We start from the raw sequence: 27,114 nt of genomic DNA on the forward strand, positions 1-27,114 counted from the left end.
TCCTGACAGCTAAATGTAGCCTAATGTCACTACTAATTACTCAAATGTTCATGCTTTTAATAAATCTTTTTGGCCTGCCACCATATCAGTGAATTTAAACTAATGCTTGCATTCAGAGTACAAGGTATGTGTGCGTCTGTATATGTGTGTGCGTGCGCGTTTAGGAGTGTACCTCCGGAGACTCATTGTCAGATAGTGTTTGATAACTAAAATTCTCTCTCTCTTTCTCTCTCTCTCTCTCTCTCTCTCTCTCTCTCTCAGTATCAGGCAGAGGAGGATGTCCTCCAGGAGAATTTTTAATTACATTTTTTATTTATTTTATTTTTATGCCACACTGTGGTATCGACTTTGGTATCGAGTATCGTGTACTTTTGGTGGTATCGGTACTGACTACTAGATTTTTGGTCTCGTGACATCCCTAGTGTGTTCATATCCATGTCCTGTTTGTTTGTTGTAGGTGGTTGGATGCTTGGCTGCCTGGGGAATCTCTGAGGGACAGCATATTTATATTTGTGTTTTTCTATGTTTGTAAATGTTATAAATGTTAAAAGGGATAAATTGGTTATTCTATTCATGTTCTATTCATATTTCCTATTCATGTTTTTTTGCAAAAAGAAAACTATTCCTATTTTTATAAGTGTTTTTATATTTGTAAATGTTAAAAGGGATAAATTAGTTATATATTTAGGAGTGATGGCTCTCACTTTGTTCTTGTTCCATGCTTTTTTTTTTTTCAAAAAATAAATAAAATATTGCTGTGTTTGCAGATGCTTTTCTTTTTCAAGCTGTCCAGGGATAAAAGACCAGAGGAGTAATTTCACAAACCAAATTTGCAAGATTGACGTTGAAGACTAAGTAATTGTCATTTTGGATTTGAATCTTCCTGATTTCAGAGTTATTAACATTCATGTCTTCATCTGCCACTACAAGGACAGTTAAAAAAACAAAACAAAAAAAAACAGTCACTTCACACCCCTTTGAAAGCACAAATGGTTTCAGCAGGTCTATGAAGCCACCTATGAAACTATAGGCAAAGGAGTGTATTACCAGGCAACATTTAATATGCTTTCATAAAAAAACACTCCCATTATTTTTGAACATTTTTTTATCAGGTGCTTTACACCTTATCCCACAAGTTACTGTAATAAAGACAGACTCTGACACGAACAATGACATTTAAAAATGCCCTGACTGAGAAGGACAGATGGTTGTACAATTTCATAAGCAAGTAATGGTATGTATTGGAGACACAGCAGGAATCACGTTTAGATTCTTCTTGCAAAACAAGCATGCAAATTCAGACCCTGTATGTAAAGGCAGTCAATAACATTGCTGCTTTGTATAGGTTTATAAATTAAATTAAATATGCACACATGACCTACGTACAAGCAAGCAAATGCAGGGAGTATTACCACCTTGTAAAAGTAACTACAGGCATAAGAACTATTGAAACAAACAAGCAATGCAGTGAGTACCAATGTCACAGTGTATAGCTTTGAAAAAGAAACTCTAGACATTTAACTGTGTACAAATAGGGAGTGGGTAGGGGCCCTGCTGTTAAGTGTACTCACAAAAACAAACAGGCAAAGCAATGCATACTAATGACAGTGTAAAAGTTTATAAAAGGAACTATAGTTATTAAACTATGTCTATACTATGTATTGTGTGTCCATCCTCTGGGGAGGATAGGAGGGGGGTGTTTAATAGTGTAGTCAGTTCCTTTCACAGGGAAAAGTAGAGGTCAATGGCAGTGTATGTATCCAAAGGAACACAGAGATTGTTTTGTGCCATTATGTCGGTGCAGAGCGTGAATACATCATCATCACAAGCAATGTCATGGTGGTGGATGCAGTCACCTTCACACCTGATACGTTCTTCCTCTGACACTTGGCACAAATAGTCCACTGTGTCATATAATTCTGGAATATTATACATGACATCAGGCCCACCATGGGGAACGCGTTCATTCGTTGATGGACGTATCAGGTGGCTGTTCCAGGCCTCCTTGGTTGAATACAATTCATCCTGCATAGGTGACAAAAGTAGAAATTGTGAAACCATATAAAATTTACAGCTACGGTTAGGTATTTGGCAGATGCTTATATATATATATATATATATATATATATATATATATATATATATATATATATATATATATATATATATATAGGAGTTACATATGTCCAATTTGGTGTATCAAAGACCAAATGCGCTGTCGCATTTTGAATCATCTGCAGTGGTCTGCTGGCAGGCCCGTTAAAATTGCATTCCAATAATCTAGTTTAAAAACAACCAGGGCCTGCACTAGGAGTTGTGTAGCATATTGCGTGAGATAGGGTCTGACCTTCCGAATGAAGTGAGAAAAACAAGACCTCAAAACAGAGGCTACATGCACAAAGAAATGAAATTAGTCATCAACTATAACACCCAATTCACATGCAGTTTTAGTTGGGGTCAATGAAGATGAACCAAGCTGGATGTTAATATTTTGTGGAAATGGCTGAGAATCATCTGTTCCATCTTCTACGTCTTCGGATTTCCGTGGCCTCTGGATCAAGAGTGGATAGAATTAGGCGGACATCCTCTTTCCGTACAGACAGTCCCCTTCCTTTGCACTTAGTGTACATCCACCTGTAACCATGCAAAGCCCCTGAGCCTTGAAACTCCTCCCTTATGAATTGAACAGTTTCTGCTAAATTGTCAAATATTTTCCGGCGAAACAGTCCATTCTTCTTCAGGATTCGTTTTAGGGTTATCAGACTGAGAACAATCCTGTGCTTAACACTCAAAATATGGAGGATGTCTGTATATATGAGGCCCAAGTTAAAATAAAGTTCTATTAACTCCAGTCTATCCATGGGAATATGTGTGGAGTGTGGATCCATCAAGGATGACTACTGCTCTCAAACACATTGCCTAGAGCAGGGGTCTCAAACTCCCGGCCCGCGGGCCACTTCAGGCCCGCCTTCCCCCTCAGTCTGGCCCATGACAGGATGTAAAAAAAATTATATAATCTGGCCCGCCGAATCTAATGATATTTTATAGCGTTTTCATGCCAATTCAAGCTACCCTTTTGAAATAATTTAAATAAAAACATTCTGTTTTTATTAAATGCATTTCATTTGTTATGGCAAAGGTCAAAGTTTCCATGCACGCAAGGTGCACGCAAAATGTACGCAAGGTGCTGAAGAACAAAGATGTCGTTGTCAAAATCAAAACGTAAGGTGGATGATGAACACAGACTGTTTCAATGAAGATGGACTACCCGGTATTTTTTGTGCAGTTTAATAGAAATGCAACCTGCCTGATATGCAACGAAAAAGTTGCAGTTTTAAAGGAATATAATATCAAGCGTCATTATTGGACTAAACGCAGAGAGCAGTACGAGAAGTATGAGGGAAATGAGAGGGCAACACGAGCCATGCAGCTTCAGAGAGGATTTATATCTCAGCAAAGTATTTTTCATAAAGCCAAAAAGGATGCTGAAACTGCAGTTGAAGCAAGTTATGTGGTGAGTGAATTAATCGCCAAAGCTGCAAAGCCATTCACTGAAGGCCCGTTTCTGAGGGACTGCATGATGAAAGTTGCAGATATTTTATGTCCAGAAATAAAGAGCTTGTTCAACAATATAGCGCTATTGGCTAACACGGTGGCGGAGCGGATCAGAGAGTTACAAGTGACATTTATGATCAGTTACGTGATAAAGTTAAAGCTTTCACTGCATACTCTGTGGCGCTTGATGAAAGCACAGATAAAACTGATAATGCTCAGCTCGCAATTTTCATAAGGGGTATAAATGAGAAGTTCGAAGTGACAGAAGAGTTGCTAACTTTGTGTCCAATGCACGGCCACTCCACATCCAAAGATATTTTGAAAACGTGAAATTCTTCTCCATAAAACTGAGATTGTGGAAATGTCAGCTTTCTGCAAAAAACCTTAGCCATTTCCCATCATGCAGATCTCTTGTGGAGGAGGGCACATCATTCAGTAGTGATAAATATATATCTGCTATTGACAACCTACAGGAATTTCATGAGAGCATTGCTGATTTCAAGGAACAAAATCAGTATGGCATGATCTGAATCAGTTGATTTGTCTGGTTGTAGTGTATTAATACCTGTTACTGTCTGCTGTTTTTTGTCCTTGGGCATATCATGTATTCTCATCTGAATGGTGTCAGTGGAGATCTGGATTTTTTTTTTACTGGCTATAACAACAGCTATGGGGAGTGTCCCTTTTATATTTTATGTTATTTATTTATCTATTTTTATTTTGTAAACCAATAATTTTTTTTATTTTCCCACTGTTTTCTGTTTTGTTGTATTTTAGTTGCATTTAGCAACTTTTTTTTCCTCCCAGGTAAAAACTCATAGATGACCCAGACATGAAAGGAATGTGACCCACCAGCAAGCTTGTGGAGTAACAGAATACAGGTAATGACATTACTTAATCAGGATACAAAAAAAAAAAAAAGGTAATTGTAAACTGTTAAAGTTATGTCAAAAAACAAAGCAATCACATTACAGGTATATTTTGTAACAAAAAAATGTGAATACTGTGAGGATTAATGTTTTTTCATTTAAAATCAAAGAAACTAATCTTTTGACAATAACACAATATAGACAATATGGAAAACCAGAATATGGTCACCCTAGCTTTTGTGATGTAATGTTACCCAGACAGTAACATTAATGTTATCAGGGTCAGTGATCTTTTATTTATTTATTTTATTAAAACAAATCCAAACATTGATATGTTTTTGAGCTCTAAATTAAGCTCCAAATAAAAGTATTTTACATCATATTGCTTTTCTTTTGACTTTTACATATGTGAGCATTATCCAATAATAATAATCAGATTACATTACTTTCATTGTGATTACGTTACTGATTAAAATTTTTAGGAAGTAATTTGTAACTTCAAAGGAATACATTTTTAAAATAATCCTCACAACCCTGCCCACCAGTTGAGAAACACTGCACTATGAAATACTACATAAGGAATTAAGCAGTGACCAAGTAAGGTGTAGAAAAAACATTTTCTATTTTAAATTCTTAACAGTATTCCAAATGAAGCTTTGCCACCCAGAATTAACTGCCTCTCATAAGTTCTAAATAAAATGTATTTTGTTTAAAAACAACAAACAAAACAACAAAATCTGTACTTGTTTTTAAATCATTTTGATTGAGAAATACATTTTATATTCTTACTATTTACATTTGTCTTAGAAACAAATTATAACCACAAGTGTTTATAGGCATTTGTTTATATTTATGTTTCTCCACTGGAGAAGCCGACGGATCAATAATAGAAGAAGCGAAGGGGTGCACAACAAAGGAAAATCTATGTTGTCTGCACTCTTACAGCATCGTGTTAGACTTAATTGAACGGTACCTGCTAATGTTACAGTTTTGTTTTCTTTACAGTACTCAGGAATTTGATATTATAGAAAGAAATGCAAACACCAAGCATCCCGGACCCCCTCTTTGTTTCCACGCATTTGGTTGAGACCGAAGGGCGTAACGCGTCCTTAACGGCACCGCCGACCCGTGCTCAGAATTATAGCTTACGTCGAAATTGCTATGTGTGTAGTTGTAGTTTTTAATGAACTAATGTGTCACCTTTTTAACGTATACTGTCTAAAAAGCGCCCATTTAATATGTTGGTTCACGCACGGTCACTTCTTTTCTGAGGACTACCTCGCAACACGGAGCATTTTTTAACAATGCTATGTGATTGGCGCTCATCAGGACCTGAAGGTAGGTGAAATACTCCATATAGCCTATCACTGGTATAAATGTCCTCCCTGTTCATGCTTTCTTTACCGTGCGTTAAAAAAACATGTTATTATGGCATTGAAGCGTTTATGAAATTGTCATTGTGCACAAATGCGCAAAGGGAAGGTTATTGCACAGAACAAGGTCACAGTGCCTTATAGGTATTTTTTACAGTATAAATGCTTCATGAATAAACAATGAATGGAATAGTAAGTTTAGGGTACAGTGGCTATCTTAACCCTTGTGCGTCCTTATGGACATTTTTGTTCTTTTTAATTATTTAAAAATCATTTTGTCTGTGTTAATGCAAACAGCATAAATTTTGCAAAAGTGTTGTGTTTTTATTGGACTTTTAATATTTCACCCTCATTTGCTTTCATAAATCTATTTTAAACTAGGTACACAAAATAGTTACACTCAGGACCTTAAGGACAAAAATGTCCCCATTGAAACCCATTCAAACTGCAATATTTAACCCCTGTGGCATTTAAGCATAAGATCATACATTCTGTGTTAATAAACTGTATTTTGTTTACAAGGTTTCAAAACATCAGTTGAAAAAAAAAAAAATTAAATTCGGAAATGTGTACTATTTTCTCGGGTTTAGCCTTTGGGGAAAATATAGGTGCATTTCAAAAAATTCGAATATTGTGGAAAAGTTAATTTTTTTTCAGTAATTTAATTCAAAAAGTGGAACTTTAATATATTCTAGATTCATTACATAAAGTTAAATATTTCAAGGCTTTTTTATGTTTTTGTTTTAATCTTGATGATTACGGCTTACAGCTCATGGAAATTAAAAATCCAGTATCTCAAAATATTAGAATAAAGAATTTATAATACAGAAATGTCGACCTGAGAAGACTCAGGTAATTAACTCAAAACACCTGCAAAGGTTTCCTGAGCCTTTAATCTCTCAGTCTGGTTCAGTACACAACCACAATCACGGGGAAGATGAAAGTAAATGTTGCGTTTCATTTGGAAATCAAGGTCCCAGAGTCTGGAGGAAGAGTGGAGAGGAGCAGAATCCAAGTTTCTTGGATCCAAGTCCACTGTGAAGTTTCCACAGTCACTGATGATTAGGGGTGCCATGTCATCTGCTGGTGTTGGTCCACTGTTTTCTCAAGTCGAGAGTCAATGCAGTGTCTACCAGGAGATTTTGGAGCACTTCATTCTTCCATCTGCTGACAAGCTTTACGGAGATCCATCCATCTTCTACCGCTTACTCCTTTTCAGGGTCCCGGAGAACCTGGAGCCTATCCCAGGGAGCATTGGGCACAAGGCGGGGTACACCCTGGACAGGGTGCCCCCTGGACAGGGTGCCAGTGCTTTATAGAGATGCTGATTTCATTTTCCAGCAGGACATGTCTCCTGCCCCCAGTGCCAAAACTACTAGTAACTGGTTTGCTGACCATGGTATTACTGTGCTTGATTCGCCAGCCGACTCATCCTACCTGAACCCCATAGAGAATCTATGAGAGACACCAGACCCAACAATACAGACAAGCTGAAGGCAATCAAAGCAACCTGGGCTTCCAGAACACCTCAGCTGTGCCACAGGCTGATTGCCTCCATACCACGCCACATTGATGCAGAAATTTGTGCAAAAAGAGCCCCGATCAAGTATTGAGTGCAGAAATTAACATACAGAAATATCGACCCTGAAAAGTATTATAAATTATTTATTCTAATATTTTGACGTACTGGATTTTTGATTTCCATGAGCTGTAAGATGTAAACATCAAGATTGAAAAAAAAAAAGTCTTGAAATGTGAAGTTCTCCACGATATTCAAATTTTTTGAGATGCACCTGCTCTCCGATATCAATCTGCTCCTTTCACCGCACATTGCATGTACCCCATCCATTGTCAGTCCAGTATGTATATCCCAAGGCAATTTAATTTCCTTTACAGATTTTTCTACTTGTTGACATTCGCAAATGCTTGCCTTTTATCAGGGCACAGCACATTGCTAATTTTAAGCATACACTTCTTCAGAAAATCACCCTCTGTGTATGGTCAGCCTGATTGAGCTATTTCTTCAGCCACGATAAAAGTGGGTTTTATGGCTACATCACTCTGTGCATTTGCTTTAGAAAACATTGTTTGCTGTTGTACAAGGCCTTTCTTTATCTCTACCAACTTCTGTTACTTCTTCTGTCTATCCAAGTCCCCATATTTGTCACGGTGTTTTGTATCATAATGATGTCTTCTGTTATATTCTTTAATTTGCCAGAGTCTCCTGGCAAACGAGACAGACAGGTTTTTCTTTATGGTCGACAAATAAGTATTCCAACTCCCACCTGTCATGGAATGCCCTACCTTCACGATCAACTTTGTATGGAATTATAACAGTGCCAAATGTCCTCAAGGCAAAATGGCATGTTGAATTACATAAATTGAATAAAAAACGTATCGCAATAACAACACTTGAATTAGTTTACTCTGCAATTCATTGGGCTTGTATATTTAGTTTGAAAATGAAATTCCAGCATTCAAATTTCAATGCACACACATTCACCTTCCTAAAATACAGTTCCAAAATATTCAGTTGTTAAAATACCATCTTCATTATTCGTCAGGTAGTATTTCAACACATTATTTTTCAACCTCACAAATTCATGCTGCAAAAATTCGGGTCTTAAAATTCAAGTCTTCACATCCGGGTCTCCAGGAAGAGCAATATATTGCTGATACTATTGTAACATGTTACTCTGGGCCGGCCTCAAACTCTGATGGTTGTGAGTAGTGGTGGGATTGTGCAGACAAGCCACAAGAGAAGATGAACCTAGCGTACTGGCATAAAGTTTGTTTGACGTTGGACATTCGATATTGGCAGATATGCGCAAATTAAGGGACCATCTCTAAAGTTAGATCCAACATTGGTATACACATTTCTAACTTCAATAGCATTTGAAGGGAATGACTTACAGTCATATAACCAACTGTAAAGTGTTCATTTAGGTGTCAGCTATAACACGTTTTAGATTTTTGATATTTAATTAAATAAACTGTCAAATCATATCTAAACATTGTGATGTTTTTATACCATATGGACATGTGCACAAAATATACCATAGTTTAAAGCTCAATAGCATTTGAAGAGAATGACTTGGTCATAAAAGCAACTGTTTAATATATAGTGATATATTTGTTGTGGAGTGAGGGGGTCCTTGTGGATTGTTCGAAATATGCTAGGGGTCCAGAGCTCACAAAAGGTTGAGTACCAATGGTCTAGTGTATGAATTTTAGAAGGGTAGTATCGTCTCAAATGGAACACATTAGTTTTTTATTAACTGGAAGTATCCTTCCGCTTCCTAGTCCGTGGCACATGACTGCATACGCACGTAATGCGACACTGATAGCTTTAGCAGACACCCAGAGTCACCGACATGACTTTCTTCAGTTTACTGTTTGTCAACATTACCTTTTATTCCCAACATGACCTCAGTCACTATCAGACGGAGGCATAGTCATCAAGTGACTGAGGAAGAAAGTGTGTGACCAAAGTCCTTTAAGGCAGGAGAGCATTTTATATTAAACACCCTGAAGATCAAACTTTATAAAGTGGAGTTTGTGTAGTGTTGAAGCACGACAGTGGTGCACGAGCACAAACCTATGTTTGTATCCCAAATGCTCCACTGTGTGCAAGGGGCAGGGGAAACTGTTGCAAGTTGCTTAAAAAGTTTAGTTTAATTCCAGTTTATTGTCATTATATGGTGTATTTGCATGCTTGCAGTGTAACTTCTGTCATTTATTATAACTAAAGTGATCTGTTAGTAATGAGGCTGTGTTGCTCCTCAATTGCAGTGGGAGCGCAAGTAAGATCTGTAATGTCTAATTAAAACACTATGATCAAAAGTAAAACAATATGCCTAAAGGCAGTGAGTAACAGAAACCATAAGGTGCAGTGAAGGGTAGTTTTTATTACTACTTTAGGACTGTAGTTTAATTCAGTGCTTTTTGTGCATCCATAAAAAGGAATGCATACAGTGCATCCGGAAAGTATTCACAGCGCTTAACTTTTTCCACATTTTATTATGTTACAGCCTTATTCCAATATGGATTAAATTATTTTTTTTCTCAAAATTCTACAAACAATACCCCATAATGACCATGTGAAAGAAGTTTGTTTGAAATCTTTGCAAATTTAATTTATCTTTGCAAATTTAGCTCCGCCCCGACTCGTTGAGAGGAAAGCTAATATCGTTTTCCGGTGTGCAACCGATGCGATCGTTCATTTCAAACAAAGCGAGGAAACGCCTGGAATTTGGCGAAGCACCTGAAAGATGGTCCTATATTATGTTTGTTGGCATTGGCAGCTGGCATTGTGGCCGTGAAACCAGGCTAACGTTATGCTCCATGTAATGTTTGCGATAGCCAGATATTTGTTAACAACGCTAACGCATTACAATGTTATAAACTACCTCCTAATTGACCACCATGCATCGCCATTCAGCCCATGTTCTGTCGGCAAAATGTAGCCTAATGTCACTTATAATTATTCAAATGTTCATGCTTTTAATAAATCTTTTTGGCCTGCCACCATATCAGTGAATTTAAACTAATGCTTGCATTCAGAGTATAAGGTGTGTGTGTGTGTGTGTGTGTGTGTGTGTGTGTGTGTGTGTGTGTGTGTGTGCGTGCACATGCGTGCATGTGTGCATTTAGTAGTGCACCTCCGGAGACTCATTGTCAGACAGTGTTTGATAACTAAAATATCCTCCAGAGTATAAGGTGTGTGTGTGTGTGTGTGTGTGTGTGTGTGCGTTTAGGAGTGCACCTCCACTCATTGTTAGACAGTGTTTGATAACTAAAATACCCCCCCCCCCCCCCCCCCTCTCAATCTCTCTTTGCCAGTAACAGCCAGAGGAGGATATCCTCCAGGAAATTTTTTTTATTACATTTTTAATTTGATTTTTATACCACACCGTGGTATCGAGTATTGTGTACTTTTGGTGGTATCGGTACCGACTACTAGATTTTTGGTATCGTGACATCCCTAATCTATATATATCTCCTAAATTAAGTATTAAATTAATAATATCAATTCTGGTGTGTATCTGTGTACTGGGTTCTTTGCAATCTTATATAATTGGACAAACAGTTGTAAAACTTTAGTCTTAAGTTTCTATTTGTAACACTCAGTTTGTGGATTTTATTTTAACTAAACAAATAAATGGTACTGAAACTTTGCCTCCCCCCATCTGGTTAATCGGAAAAATAATCGGTTATTTCATGTGTGTGTGTATGTATGTGTGTGTGTGTGTGTGTGTGTGTGTGTGTGTATATATATATATATATATATATATATATATATATATATATATATATATATATATATATATATATATATATATATATATATATAAATTTAAAATTACACACACACATACAGTCATGTGAAAAAAAATTAAGTGACAAAGACATTGGGTTTGAGATCAGAACATGAATGGGATCATAGATCAGAATCTCAGCTTTCATTTCCTGATATTTGATATTGTGTTAAATAACTTGATTGACAATTGTTTCTTGTTGTCCAGGTGTGCCCTGTTAGAGTGAGTGAGTGAACAATTTATAGTTCTTAATGTCTACTCTTGGTTTGAGCCCAGGGTTTCACTTGTGAAGACTGTAAAAGGATAAACCAATATGGAGACTAGAAAGCTGTCTATGGGAGAAAAGCAAGCCGTATTGAAGCTGAGAAAATAGGGAAATTGAGCATGGCGAATTCAACAATTTGGGATGTCCTGAAAAAGAAAGTACACCGGTAGTCTCTAACAACCAGACACTGAACTGGTTGGCTAAGGAAAACAACAGCAGTTGATGCAAGAAACATTGTGAGAGCTATGAATAAAAACCCAAAAACATCAGACAGTGATATCACAAAGAACCTCCGCAGGGGTGTTTCTTATTATTTTTAATGAAAACACCAACAACAAAGCAGTACAAAGACACATTCGCTTATATTAAACATGGGACTCTTATTAACCAAACGTATAAGACTGCTTCATCAACGCTTCTTGTCAGTCAGCTTGCCTCACTCTCATCATGTGATAAATGAATCTGACTCCTGCTGATCTGTGCTGCAACTCTCATGCATCTCACGCCAATACATTTGCTTACCTAAATTTTTGGTAGTCTGCCACCAAAGGTTCCATGTTCTAAGTTGTTTAGTACATTGAGATGTAAATATCAAGAAATGAAAGCTGAAATTCTGATCAGTCATCTCAGATTCACCCTTTTATCTCAAACTCAAATTTCTTCGTGTATAGCAAAAAAAAAAAAAAAAAAAATGGCCTTGCTGATCCAGTATGTTTGGAGGAAATATGTAAATGGTAAAATCATAAAAATACTAGGACTGTGAGAACTACTAAACCTTGACCTTGGGTCATAAGCCTATTCTATTCATCATGCATACAGTTGCAATCAAAATTATTCAGCCCCCCTTGCAAATCAGGTTTATTGTAAAAATTTAGAGACTCTGATGTTTGAAATGAAAAAAATCAAACAAAAGCAATTAGTTCAACAAAAAACAAAATAGTTCGACACAATAAATGCTTCAAGTGGTTTCCCCAAATTCAACTGAAAATGCAACTTATGATTTCTCCAGTTTCAAAATTATTCACCCCCTTCATGGCGAGCATCTTTAGTACTTAGTAGGGCATCCTTTTGCTGTTATGACCTGCTGCAAACGAGATGCATAGCTTCTGGCTGTGTTCCTGAGGAATATTTAGCCCGTTCCTCATGAGCAATGGCCTCCAGTTCAGTAATATTATTGGGTTTGCGTGCTGCAACCGCCTTCTTCAAATCCCACCAGAGATTTTCTATGGGGTTCAAATCAGGTGACTGGCCCTGTAGTATCTTGCAGGACTTTTTCTTCAACCAACCCTTGGTGGAATTTGAGGTATGATTGGGATCGTTGTCCTTTTGGAAGGTCCATTGACGCCCGAGCTTCAGCTTCCTCACAGACGGCATGATGTTTTCTCCTAGGATTTCCTGATACTTCAATAAAACATGCTAGCATGATGCTGACACATGTTAAAAGATGCTAGCATTATGCTAAAACATGCGAGCATCATGCTAAAACCCTCTAGCAGTATTGGTGCCCTACGCTGTCGGCTCTCAAAAGTATTGGCGCCCGATCCGAATTTTGCCACGCAAGCACCACTCACATTTTCTTTAGGAAATGTACTGGTCTAGTTATAATTAGTGGTGCTTGAAAAAGCACTACAATTGTTCTCTTGCATCATTATTATTATTATTATTATTATTAGTGGTTCTTGAAAAGCACTACTATTGTTCTCTTGCATACTTTATTATTATTATTATTATTATTATTATTATTATTATTATTCCACTTTTTTTTTCGGCACGTAACTAGTCCCGCACCGTTTGTCGGAGATCGACGGGTGAGGTGTCAAATCAATCGGATTATTGAGGAGAGGTGTGCTATGACTTTTATAAGCGATCGGAATGTCGGCATTCCCGGTACGGAAGCTCAAATTCGGAAAATTTCCCATAGACTTGCATTGAGTTTCAAAAGTATTGGCCCTCTAAAAAGAAAGCTCTAAAAGTTTTGCCTCCGTACACATTCGGCTCTGAAATGTATTGGCACACGATCTGTTCGGCTCTCGGAAGTATTGGCACCCTTCCCGGCCGGCGCTCAAAAGTATTGGCACCCCACACAGCCAGCTCTCAAAAGTACTGGCGCCCTTGACGGTTGGCTCTAAAAAGTATTGGCGCACTACATGGCCAGCTCTAACAGTGCTGGTGCCCTATCTGTCCAGCTCTCAAAAGTATTGGCGCCCTTCGCCATCGGCTCTCGAAAGTATTGGCGCCCTGTCCCTGTTTCACCACGGCAAGCATCACTCACATTTTCTTCAGGAAATGTACCATTATTATTAGTAGCAGTATTTATTTTATTTTTTTTATTGAAGAAAAAAATTAAGGTGATCAACACCTATTACCCATGGGAAAAACTAATTGCTCCATTATAACTTAACCTGGTTGTGCCATCTTTAGCAGCAATAACTGCAACCAAACTCTTTCCATAACCGGAGATCAGTCTTTCACAGCACTGTGGTGAAATTTTGGCCCACTTTTCTTTACAGAACTTAGTTCGGCCACATTGGAAGGTTTTCGTGCATCAACTGTCCGTTTAAGTTCCTGCCACAGCAGCTCAGTTGCTTCAAGTCAGGACTTTGATTAGGCCCCTCCAAAACATTAATTTAGCTTTTTTGAACCATTCAGAGGTGTATTTACTCCTATGCTTTGGATCATTGTCTTGCTACATAATCCAGTTGTGCTTGAGTTTCAATTTACAGCGAGATGGCCCTGAAGCAGGAAAGCCTTCCCCACACCATCACACCGCCACCACCATGCTTGACTAGGGGTGTAACAATACACTTGGCTCACGATTCAATACGTATCACAATACTGGGCTCACGATACAATACGCATCACGATATTTTGAACAAAATTTAAAAAATGAAACAAATTCAAATAACAGATTTATTTCCAAAACATTAACAATTTTCAATAACTTCCTTTGTTGTACATACATCTAAAAGAATTTACCATATTTCAAGATTTAATTTAACCTTTTCTATGTAAACTAACATTTGACTAGTTATGTCACTGAACAGTAAAACTGAATTTTATCATAAAATTAAAATTAAGATAGCTGAAACCTGAGAGAACTTCTTAAAGCAGTAAAACTGTTAAAAAAAAAAAAACAACAACAACAAAAAAAACTAAACTAAACATTAAGATAAATAGTGTTCTGTTCAAGTCAGTTCAACTCGACACAAACAACTTTTGGGTTTGTTAAGGTTAATTACAGGTTGTTGTGTGGTTTTTTTTTTTGTTTTTTTTTGGTTTTTTTTTCCAAAATGCAGATGGAGGGCAGGAAGTGATTTTCCACATAGGAAGCACTATCACAATCTCTAAATGTTTTGCATTGTTTATGGTTGTTCAAATCGATCAAACCAAGAAACCACAAGGAGCTTTTATCATGTACCAAAAGTTGTTGTTCATAGGAGGGGACAATGCAAGAAATTGACTGGAAAACGCAGGAAAAAGTGGCTTGTAAACCTGCGTCTGCGGTCGGGAGGAGCAGAGTCAGATAATGCTCGTGTGTGCAGTGACCACTTTGTCAAAAGGTAAGTTAATACAACTTACATATGCTATGTTTATGTAACATTAGCTGCTTCCATACTTTGTAAAGTTAAAGTAATTGTTTTGCGATGGTCCATGCTTTTAGTGGCAATTCGGCGGACCTCTGAGAGTGGTTAACTTAATAACGTAAACAACCGTAACGCTAACATCTAGAGGTGCAGCAGCATTGAATGTTTGTTGCTAGGTTAATACACAGGGCAAAAAAATAAATGCCACTCATCTGAGCGTAAACCAAACGATAAGCATTGTGGAGCACCTTGGTACTGATGTCCCTGACCCAACCACAAACAAAAAAAGTTGTATGCTTCCATACTTTTGTATGGTTTCATTTGTTTTCTGGAATAGGCGGATGTCTGGAGGACAAGGTAGTTGCTTATATCTGCCGCCACGATGGCAGGCAAGTATTTCACTTCAGTAGAAAAATCGCTCCTTTTCATAATAAGGATCACGTCAAACATATGTTATTTTCCGTTTATAACTTTCTCTTGTATTAGCATCTAAACCAGTACAGTATGGATTTTCCTCCATCTCATCTATTCTGCTTTTCACTTCCTCCTCTTCATCTGAATTTCACACGTCATCAGAATCACGTGACTGCAAAAAAGCTATAGGTTAAAATGGACGCCATATCGTTAAAAAAATCGCATATCATATCGTACATATCAGAACATTTTTGCATTGCGATATGTTGTACCACGATATATTGTTACACCCCTATGCTTGACCATAGGTATGATGTTCTTTTTGTGGAATTCTTTGTTTGGTTTACACCAGCTGTAACGGGACCACTGTCTTCCAAACAGTTCCACTTTCGACTCGTGAGTCCACAGGACATTCTCCCAAAAGGATTGAGGATCATCAAGGTGTGTTTTGGCAAAATTCACATAAGCCTTAATGATGTTCTGGGTTAGCAGTAGTTTTCATCTTCCATGGATGCCAATTTTTCCAATTTTTGCCCATTGTCTTTCTGGTAGTGGAGTTATTAAAAGTGACCTTTATTGACGCCAGAGAGGCATTGTAGGTCCTTCGATGCTGTCCTTGGCTCTGTTAAGACTTCCTGGATGAATTGTTGCTGTGCTCTTGGACGAATTTTGGAAGGTTCACTACTGTGCCGAGTTTTTCCATTTGGAGGTAATGGCTGTCAGTGTGGTTCTTTGGGGTGCCTGAGCCTTTGAAACTAACGTATGTATTTCAAGACTGATGTATTTCAGTCGCCTTCATCATTTCTGGAATTTCTTTCAACTTTTTGCAACTTTTGTGTTAGTGGGTAAGACCTTTTAACCAATTTCATGCTCTTGAACAAGTTCTATTTAAGTGATTATTGGATTGAACAGGGCTGGCAGTAATCAGGCCCGGTTGCGTCTAGTGTGGGCAAGGTAACAAGAATGTGCACAGTTTCAAGAACAATGTTCACAATAAAAACAAACAAACAAACAAACAAATAAATAAATAAATAAGCTGTGCTTGGCCTCAAATCTCATGGTCCAAAGATCTATTAACGGTCCGAGCAACACATTCAGTGGGAATAATGCTCGATGTAGTGATGTTTGGATTTAAGTGTAAAGTTAGTGTAAAGTCTTGAGCAACAACGACAGGTGATTCATTACTTTTATGTCTAAAAAACAGAGGCGCTTCAGTCATATAACCAATTCAACAATGTCTTTTAAACCATTAAAATCAGCAAGGAGCCTCATTCTCAGGCACCGTCTCCAATGATAAGTGGCAAGAGACATAACAATGCCCACTTTCCATGCCCATCGCCATCTATGCTTCCCTTGTTAAAGCTGGCTTTGTCAATTGTCTTTGGCTTGTTCACTCCATCAAAGTCCTCATAAGGAAAAGCCTTGATTTCTCTGTTAAGGATATTGAGTGAAGTATCCTTTTGATATCAATTCCTACAGACAGACAATTCAGCTGGGACTGTTCCCTCAAAGAAATCCTGTAGGATCTCAGGTGGAAAACAGGTGATTATATGACAAGATACAGGATTGTCAGTGCATACATAAAACACTGTTCCTTTCATTGGTCATCAAGTGCTTTGATGTGTACTGAATCCTGTTCAAGAGTCAAATCATTTTCTCCTAGCTTAATTTAATTTAATCAGTTTTGCCACAGCAAGCTGAATTGTGGAAAGACTATAGCAGAACTAGGCAGGCAAGTTAAGTCTATACACAGCAGTTATTTTGTGAATTTTCCTTGCTAGATCATAAAGATTTTTGACTGGATTAATGACAGTAAAATGCTCTTTAATGTATGCAAATCTTCTGTAGTCAGTTGAAAGACTACCCCTCACTGAGGTGCTTGAAGAGTCACAGATTTAACTTTGGACAAAACAGAGTTATTTTTGTTCAAGCTACATGTTGTCTCTCTGATCTACGGAAGCCCGTTTCCACCACAGCGAAGAAAAAAAAAGGTAATTGCAACTTTGTATCTCAGAATTGTGAGTTTAAATTTCGCAATTCTGACTTTATTTCTTGCAATTTAGATATCACCTTGACATTTAGGTAGTTACAAAGAATGCACCAACAAAGCATTAATCATTCACTATAAATAGGCTATATACAGTAACACACTTTCGTTAGTCAAGACAAAGAAAACCATGTGGTAGCACGTGCTCACATTTCAGGTACTGCATCAAGTGGATGTCTAAATTATGAGGGGAAAAAAGTCAAAACTGTGCTATATGAACTCAAATTTGCAAGAAATAAAGTCGCAGTTGTGAGAATGAAAGTCAGAATTATAAAATGTATAGTTGTAATTGTGAGAAATAAAGTTGCAAATCTGAGATGTACAGTGCCCTCCACTAATATTGGCACCCTTATTAAATATGAGAGGTTGTGCAAAATTGTCTTTATTGTTTAACCTTTTGTGCAGGAGCCTTCAGCACGTAGCATGCATTTTTGTTTGTTTTGATTCATGTCTTGTCTCCACTTGTGTCCTGCAAGCACCGGTTTTTCATTAAAATGCACACTGAACAATGTACTAACAATGTTTAAGAAAAATCTAGAAAGAATAGTTCTAGTGTTTCAAATAATCTAGTCATAGTCATTAATGACAGGGATTGAGCCGCTTAAGCTTTGTGAGCTGAAGCTGAACAATGAATGAACACTGGTAAACTGAAGCACTAGCTGGTTAATTAACTCAACCAAACACATCCTATACACATGAAAGTAATCAGACATATACGCAACATAAATGTAATAGTATAACATTCTTCTGCACAGAATTACATGACTGCACAAATTAACTTGAACGTGTAAGGCACTAGGTAGAATAGTAAGTCACGTTGTGAATGTTCTTTCCGTAACAATGCATTAAAATGCACAATGAATAAATAAAGCATAAACAATATTATATTACAATAGTGTACTCATTGTAATATTATTTCAGGAGATCAGGTTTTCAAAACAAAGAGTTTTCACTTTTGTTTAATATACAGATGTATGAGTATTTGTTTTAAGTTTGACATTTTTTCATCAACTAAAATGCTGTTGACTAATATTCACTGCCATTTTAGTCAGAGTAACATTGACTAATAAATGAGACATGACAATATTGACTATGTTTAAAGGATATTTTTGTCAGAAGCCAAAAACTATGCCATTATTATATAGGTGGCTTAAAATGGTCTTAAAATGACTATCATATATTGTCCCATAAATAATTTCAATAAATCATCCGATAAAATTAGTTATAGTTACAGGCCTATGGGTATTAATTAATGAGGTGTATTTTCCACATACATGCAAAGAAAGCATTTGATTTTGATCAAGATTGCAAGTAACTTTTAGAAAGTGACCACAATCTACCTTTTCCTTTGCCTCATCCTATGCTGTTGGCTGATCTCTTCCCCCAGGATTTGTAATCATGAACTGCTGTTTCTCTGTGAACCGGGGCTGCTGGAATTCTGCCTCCTCTTTTTCCATCTGTGGGTATTCTCTTGCAAAATATCCATGTTGATTGCAGTTGTAACACACATTTATTCCACCTGCATTCATGCTGCCCCTGCAGCGGTGTCCTCTTCCTCTTCGCTGCATTCTCTCATCTCACTACCCCAGCCGCCTCGACGATGACGTCCTTCATAATATGCGAGCTGGCACACTGAAGCACAGAGTCCTTTTTTTTTTTTTCCTTCCACTGCTGTAAGATGCGTTCAGCCTGCTTGGGAAAATAAATTACACACAGTTGTTGGTGGCCCATGCCAGTCAATGCAAGATGTAATTTGTAAAAAATATCTCATTTAATATAAATGTCAATTTTTAAAAAAATCAAATATTAAAATAAGTATCAATTTGTGAAAATATATTAGGAAATAATGCTGCCGCATGAAATGTAGGGACCTTAGCGCTTTACTTACGACCGAGTGTGTTTACTCAGTTGGTTGTCCCAGACAACTAGAGTACTGCGAGAGCTGATCAGTGTGTAGCAGCTGAAGGAAGGAAATACTAATCACACTAAACCAACTGTACTTCAGACAACCACTTTCTACTTATGTGCACACAACATACAGTGGTGCTTGAAAGTTTGATATAACTTTCTATTTATCTGCATAAATATGACCTAAAACATGAGATTTTCACACAACTCGTTGATGGGCAGAGAGAGGAAAGCTCGCTGCGAGGAAAGCTAGTATCGGTTTCCGGTGTGCAACCGATGCTATCGTTCATTTCAAACAAAGCGAGGAAATGCCTGGAATTTGGCGAAGCACCTGAAAGACTGTCCTATATTATATTTGTTTGAGGCAGCTGGAATTGTGGCTGTGAAACCAGCTAACGTTATGCTCCATGTAATGTTAGCAATAGCCTGTTATTTGTTAATGACGCTAATTCATTGCAGTGTTATAAACTACCTCTTATTGGACCACCATGCATCGCCATTCAGCCTGTGTCCTATCAGCTAAATGTAGCCTAATGTCACTAATAATTATTCAAATGTTCATGCTTTTAATAAATCTTTCTGGCCTGCCACCATATCAGTGAATTTAAACTAATACTTGCATTCAGAGTATAAGGTGTGTGTGTATGTGTGCGTGCCTGCATTTTAGGAGTGCACCTTAGCACTTATTAACACTTAGCACTGTTTTATTAGTCATTGTCAGACAGTATTTGATAACTAAAATATCCCCCCCCTCTCTCTTTTTGCCAGTATTAGCCAGAGGAGTATGTCCTCCAGGAGTTTTTTATTTTATTAAAATGTTTTATTTTTTTTAACCACACCATGATATCGACTTTGGTATCGAGAATCATGTACTTTTGGTGGTATCGGTCTTGACTACTAGATTTTTGGTATTGTGACATCCCTGTTATGAAGAGGAGTGATTTTTCTACTGAATTGAAATACTTGCCTGCCATTGAAGTGGTAGATATCAGCAACTACCTTGTCCTCCAGACATCCTTCTACTCCAGAAAACAAATGAAAGCATACAAAAGTACGGAGGCATACAACTTTTTTGTTAGTTGTCGGGTCAACGACCTCTGTACCAAGGGAGAGTGGATTTTCTTTTTTTTTTTTTGTCCTGAGAATTAACCTAGCAACAAACATTCAATGTTGCTGCACCTCTCGAAGCATTACAGTTATACTTTGTTATTAAGTTAATCACTCTCAAAGGTCCGCCGAATTGCCACGAAAGGCATGGATAATCGCAAAACAGTTACTTTAACTTTATAAAGTACGGAAACAGCTAAGATTACATAAACATAGGATATGTAAGTTGTATTAACTTACTTGGTTACTGTGTAGTGGTCACTGCACACACTAGCATTATCCGACTCAGCTCCTCCTGACCACAGACGCAGGTTTACAAGCCACTTTTTCCTGCATTTTTCAGCCAATTTCTTGCATTTTCCCCTCCTATGAACAACAACTTTTAGTACACAATAAAAGCTCGATAACTTTAAGAAACCCAAAAGCTGTTTGTCTTGAGTTGAGCTTACTTGAACAGAACACTATTTATTTAAATGTTTAATTTTTTTATTTTTGCACTTTTACTACTGTAAGAAGTTCTCTCTTAGGTTTCAGCCATCTTAGTTATAATTTCATGTTAAGATTCAGTTTTGTTGTTCAGTGACACACCTAGTCAAATGCTAATTTACATACAGAAGGTTGAATAAAATTTTTAAATATTGAAAAGTTGAAAGTTGTATGTGCAAAGTTATTGAAAATTGGTAATTTTTTGGAAATAAATCTGTTATTTAAATTTGTTTTTTTTTAAAATTTTGTTCAAAATATCATGATTCGTATCGTATTGTGAACCCAGTATTGTGCAGCGTATCGAATGGTAAGCCGAATGTATTGTTATATCCCTAATATAAACAAAAACGGAAGAAATCAGATGGGGCAAATACCTTTTCACAGCACTGTAAATGGTGCTGGGGAGGAGGGTAGGATGTGAAATTTAGTAACGTACGCAGTAGGGCTGCAGCTAACGATTATTTTCATAATCGATTAGTTGGCCGATTATTTTTTCGATTAATCGGATGGGGGTACTTCCAGTACCATTTTTTCATTTATTTAAAATAAACCCGCAAACTGAGGGTTACAAATATAAACTTAAGACTAAAACTTTACACAACTGTTTGTCCAATTATATAAGACTGCAAGAACCCAATACACACAGACACACAGCAAAACATATTATTAATTTAGGACTGCAGTTTAATTCAGTGCTTTTTTTTTTAATTGTTTTTTTTTTTTTTCAACTATAAAATACTATTTTATTTGTGTGTGTATGTGTATAATGTATGTATGTATGTATATGTGTGTGTGTATATATATATATATATATATATATATATATATATATATATATATATATATATATATATATATGCATGGCCATGCAACATGCATGGCCTAAGTTATAACCCTCACACAATACTGTACATGTAATACTGTAAGGGTCATTCCATATAATTTCAACCAGAGGTGGTTGCACCATGATCTCAGAATTTGCTAAAGCATTTAGTAAAAATCTGAAAACTCTCAAATATTGTAGTGAAATGACCATTGGTTTTTAAAATGTAATCCATAGAAAATAACGTTAATTTTTTAAACAAATTCATCTTTTTCCACTTTTTTGTGGCTTCAATTTAAATAATCATACAAAGTTGTGCTCTTGTAATTTTTTCTGGTCAGAGTGTACTTCTCAGGTAGTCCAGCTCATAGCAAGCCTGTATATTGCTTATTTTTAAAAACATCTTTCCTTCAACATGTCCAAAATGCAATATTTGCACAAAAAGTCTTTCTGAAGTACTTTTCAGATGCTCTGTGATTTCCTAGACTGCACAACAGACTAGTTAGCAGTAAAATTGTCTGCTGCTTAGAACTATTATTTAACCAATGTCACAAGGATTTGGGGATTTCTCAATCCTGTTTCCAGGCCTTTAAAAGCCCCCCCCCCCCCCCCAAAAAAAAAAAAAAAAAAACTGTGTTGTCTGACGATGGCATCCCCTGTGTTGGGGTTTTTTTTTTGTTTTTTTTTTTGTTTTTTTGTTTGTTTTTTTTGGCCTTTTCCCTAAGCATTAAAGCAGCTATATCATGTGTGGGGGTTGCCCGTCTGAGCCACTCTGCAACTCCCCATGTAGGATGCTTCCAGATCCTTCCTATTTAGGGTTTCCTACACTGTTATAAAAGCCTTATTACTCCTGAGTTGTCTTAAATGTCTTTCAAAAAGCTCTCAAGGTTTATTTAGCAAAAAGTAAGCAGTATTCTTTGTTTCTAAATATCTGTGCAGAAATGCTGGTTTCATGCAGTTATGAAAGTGTACGTTTTCACATACACACACTGTGGCTGGGGATTTTCTTCACTGTCAGCGTATGTAAAGCCCAAAGAAATATATTTCGCATCATATTTGCACCTCTTTGATGTTTTTTCAGCGAATTTAAATAAATTTTAAATTCACTGATATGTTGGCAGGCCAAAAAGATTTATTAAAAGCATGAACATTTGAATAATTATTAGTGACATGAGGCTACATTTAGCTGACAGGACACGGGCTGAATGGCGATGCATGGTGGCCCATTAGGAGGTAGTTTATAACACTGCAATGCATTAGCATCATTAAAAATAACTGGCTATCACAAACATTACATGGAGCATAACGTTAGCTGGTTTCACGGCCACAATGCCAGCTGCCTCAAACAAACATAATATTGGACCGTCTTTCAGGTGCTTCGCCAAATTCCAGGTGTTTCCTCACATCAGTTGCACACCAACAAAATGGCAGGTTGATTTGCATTGATGATGCATCTCAGACTGTGTGACTGAGTACATTCCACTGATATTCATATGGGAAATATGGTTGTTGAATCTAAAGTTGTTGGCTTTCTGTCATCACAATGACAGTACTTTCATTTCATAACAATTACACAAGTTGCTTCCCTAGTGATGCACAATGAGGTTTTCATAGTGCTCTACATAGGTTTCCAGTGACATAAGTGGCAGGTTAATATTGGTGCAAAAAGTGTTGCATTGTATTATTTTCAGTAATTTGATACTTTTTCAATACCAGGTAAAAGTGTTCTGTTGTACCATTTCAGGGGCAGACAAATCACCCAGCTGTCATCCATGCACACTAATTAATCCACCTAGTAAAAACTTGTGCTGCAGTCAGCCAGATTCAGAACCATGTACTAGGTTTTTTAGTTTTATTTTTTTCCTTTTTTGGTTCTTCAACTTACTTGTCCACTGAACAACTACAAAAAAAAACAAAAAATAAACGTAATAGCCTGGCCACAAAAACTGTTCATTTCGGGCACCCAGGCTAATCATGTGTCCACCCCTGGATTTTTTAGTAATTTGATTTTTCAATACCAGTATGCTGTGCAATCATCATAAACTGTATAGCAATCTGCTTGTGTTGTTTTTAATTGTGCTGCATAAATAATTTCACTTCTTGTTTCCAGCCACAACAAAAAGCCCTTTGTTTAATCACCATGAGCATACAAACTGAGTGTGGATGGAGTGTGTGAATTGTGTGGAGCTCCATGAGCTCAGGCCCTCGAGACATGGCATCGAAAACACTTCCTTCTGTGATGAGGAAGAGGAAGCCCATATATGTGTTGTTAATTCCAGAACAGAACAGAGTCGGCATTTTCCCTCTCACAGTGGAGTTGGAATTAATCCTCAGATTCTTCAAGGAGATGTTCACTCAGACGAAGAACAAGGACCAGTGTATGAAGAATGTTCTGTGGATTACAGCTTCATGCTGGCTTTGGTATTCCTTGTCAGTGGAATTGCTTTAGTCATCATTGCCTACTCCATACCAAGGGAGGCTCGAATCAGTCCAGACCAGGTTACAGCACGCCAGATGGAAAAGTTGGAGATGTACTACGCACAGCTCGGTGCTCACCTTGATAAGTGCATCATTGCTGGACTTGGCTTACTTACTCTGGGTGGGATGCTCTTGTCCATTCTGTTAATGGTTTCTATATGCAAAGGTGAGCTTTATCACCGCAGAAGTTTCACCATCTTAAGGAGACCTATGAAGTCGTATGGCTCCATAAACATGACAATGGGACAGTTAGCATCTGGAAATGGAAGAGAACCTATCGTGGAGTGTGATTCAAGCACAGACACTCATGATGCACTGAGTGCTGAAGGAATACAACATCTAAGACAATCTCAGTAGCACAAGCTTACAGTGCCTGCCTCTCAAATAGCCCAAATGCCTCCTTACTTCCTATAGACTGTAAGTACACTATGAACATATACATGAAGAGACACTTTATGATATAAAAGGTACCAAATATTGGCTTCTGCATTCTACATAGTGATGGGTTTAAGGTACTTTTGAATCTTAGCTGGAACAATATAACATTACCCTGGAAGAGAATACAAGAACACTGAATAAATGAAACAGCTCAGGAGTTCCAGGATAGTGATGAATGAATATTGGTATGTAGATGTCTTCAGGGCAGGATTACTATCAAATATGTGAAGTTTGGTGAAGATTGAATATTGTCTGAGTTAGTGTAAAACATGCCAGACCATGTTGGCAGCAGGTGGCGTATACCAGGAGATTAGTTTTTCCCTTCTTCTAAGACACAAAATTCAGCATACGAAAGTCTTAAAGATAATTAGTAAATAATTTGAAATAGGTTTGTTAAATTTGATACAAGACTAAACTCTGCATTGCTGTGGTCCTAAAAGACAGCAGTCTGATACTCCTTGCTTACAACATTTCCTGAAACCATTATATTCTATGGATTATGTGTGAATTAGGATAGACATGCTTATTTATTATTTGTGGGGTTTAAATTGTTGTAGTGAAGCCTTTTAATATATACAGCAGTGCATATGAATGTAACCAGTTGGCGCTTTTGCATTATATAGTGTCTTATACACAGATTTTATATGTAGGAAATACATAAATGACTTGAAAACATAGTATATTCTATAAAACTATTATCACAAAAGTCACAATATCCACACTTATTATACAAGCAGGGTTTTCCCTACCATAGAAAGGCTAGCAATGCCTGTGTTTTTGCCAAACGCCTTAAGCAGAATGAAAGTAAAATGGCATTTAGGCAACATATCAGAATGGATGTTAAAACAACGTGAGGGTTCTATGCAGTGGCAAAATAAATATTTAAAAACAGAGAGGTGGCTTGAACTCAAACGGAAAGGTAAGCTGGCAAAAGGAATGAGCAATCGGTGTTTGGACAAACATTTGTGTAATTGGTGTGTGACAGATGTTCATCACCAAGCTAATCAAACAGCTGATTGGATATTTCTCGGTACTGTCACCTTGGGATGGTAGTTACAATTATCGACTAAGCAAGTTGCAAACCATCAATAAGGTAAACTTCATCAAAGGATAAGTGAAGGAGTAATTCTTGTGTATGCGATAGCAATATTGCACTAGTGATAGCAGAAAGAGCATAGCAAAAGATATAACTAATGTTATAAATACAACTAAAACTGCTAACCTAGCTAACTTGCATAGATACTCATGTACTGAATTAAGTTAGCCTGCAAAGCTAGTTAGTTGATGTTAGATAAAAATAGACTGAACTAACGTTGGTATCTAATGTGGCTTGATAGCTTAGGGTGACCATATTCCAAAAAGAGGGGACACTTTTTTTTTTTTTCCCCCTTAGGGGCTACAAAATTTAATACACTGAAAGAGACACACTATTAGCATTGCATTCACATAAATGTGTATATATAAATAAAACTGGTTTCACTCTACCCATGTTTTATATTTTTTTCCGTACATTCTTTTGAATGTCCATGGAATAAAATAAAATATTACATGCCACGATTGTACCTTCTGCCATCATTTACACATTTGAATGTACATGTAAAACGAAGCAATGTGATAACATGAAATCAAAAATGACCTTATATGGTCATGGGCATTGTTTCGACTCAGGACAGCTGTCATTTGCTGCTATAGTCAAGCCACTATTTGATTCTGTACACAGCAGCGCTTCCCCTTCACGCATTCACGGAGAGTAGGCTAATGGTTGAGTGGCAGGAATTTATCCAATGGTTGTTGCAAGCCTTTTGTAATCGACCAATTGGTGTGCGAGAAGGCAGCAATTACAGAGAGGAGTTAAAGCAATGCAAATCTGCACAAACATGATGCAGTATTAGACCATAAGCACATAACAAAAACTAGAAACTAAAGCCAAATCCTGTACATTTACTCAAATTTAGGAATCCTGGCCAGACGCTTTTTTAAGGTCTGAAAAAGAGGATGTATGGTCACTCTGTGGTAGCTAAACAAAGTTAGAGATGGTTTCAGTAGGGTGTTTTTCTTTGAGGTGATGTGTCAGACGCATTACTTCTGTGGTAACTAAATTAGGCTTTGTAAACTGTGAAGATTATTTTTGTTATCTGCAATGATCCGTCTGGGCATCTTTTTAAAGTGAAACTTTCCACCTAAAATTCCTTCCTTGTCCTTATCTATTCTTTAGCTAGGATGGTTTGGTGGTGCACGTCGTCCCAAGTCATGGGTCAAATGACACAGGAAGTATAAAAAAATTTTTTTTTAAAAACCTGAGCTGCTTTAATTGTGTAAATTTTTTTTAATGTGTTAAATATTTCTAATTAATTGCAAAAATTAACATGAATTTTGAAAACACTAAAAATTATATTATGATAACAATCAGACTATTGCATTTACAAATTATTTGGCAGGCACTGATAAA

General features: G+C 37.0%; 1 protein-coding gene across 2 annotated transcripts; it reads left to right on the forward strand.

The window, feature by feature from the left end:
- Window positions 1-5,424: 5,424 nt before the first annotated feature.
- On the forward strand, window positions 5,425-27,114 carry tmem74b (transmembrane protein 74B). Of its 2 annotated transcripts, XM_053683595.1 has the most exons (4): window positions 5,425-5,762; window positions 14,805-14,940; window positions 15,731-15,819; window positions 15,965-17,146. In XM_053683595.1, the coding sequence occupies exons 1-4, from the start codon at window positions 5,729-5,731 to the stop codon at window positions 16,129-16,131; spliced, it is 426 nt and encodes a 141-aa protein (XP_053539570.1). In that variant the 5' UTR covers window positions 5,425-5,728; the 3' UTR covers window positions 16,132-17,146. The 2 variants fall into 2 exon arrangements, with proteins under 2 accessions (XP_053539570.1, XP_047014650.2); XM_047158694.2 differs by lacking the exons at window positions 14,805-14,940; window positions 15,731-15,819; window positions 15,965-17,146 and adding an exon at window positions 23,860-27,114 and having other exon boundaries at window positions 5,426-5,762.

Source organism: Ictalurus punctatus, chromosome 11 (assembly GCF_001660625.3).
Source record: "Ictalurus punctatus breed USDA103 chromosome 11, Coco_2.0, whole genome shotgun sequence".
In the NCBI taxonomy this organism is placed as follows: Eukaryota; Metazoa; Chordata; class Actinopteri; order Siluriformes; family Ictaluridae; genus Ictalurus; species Ictalurus punctatus.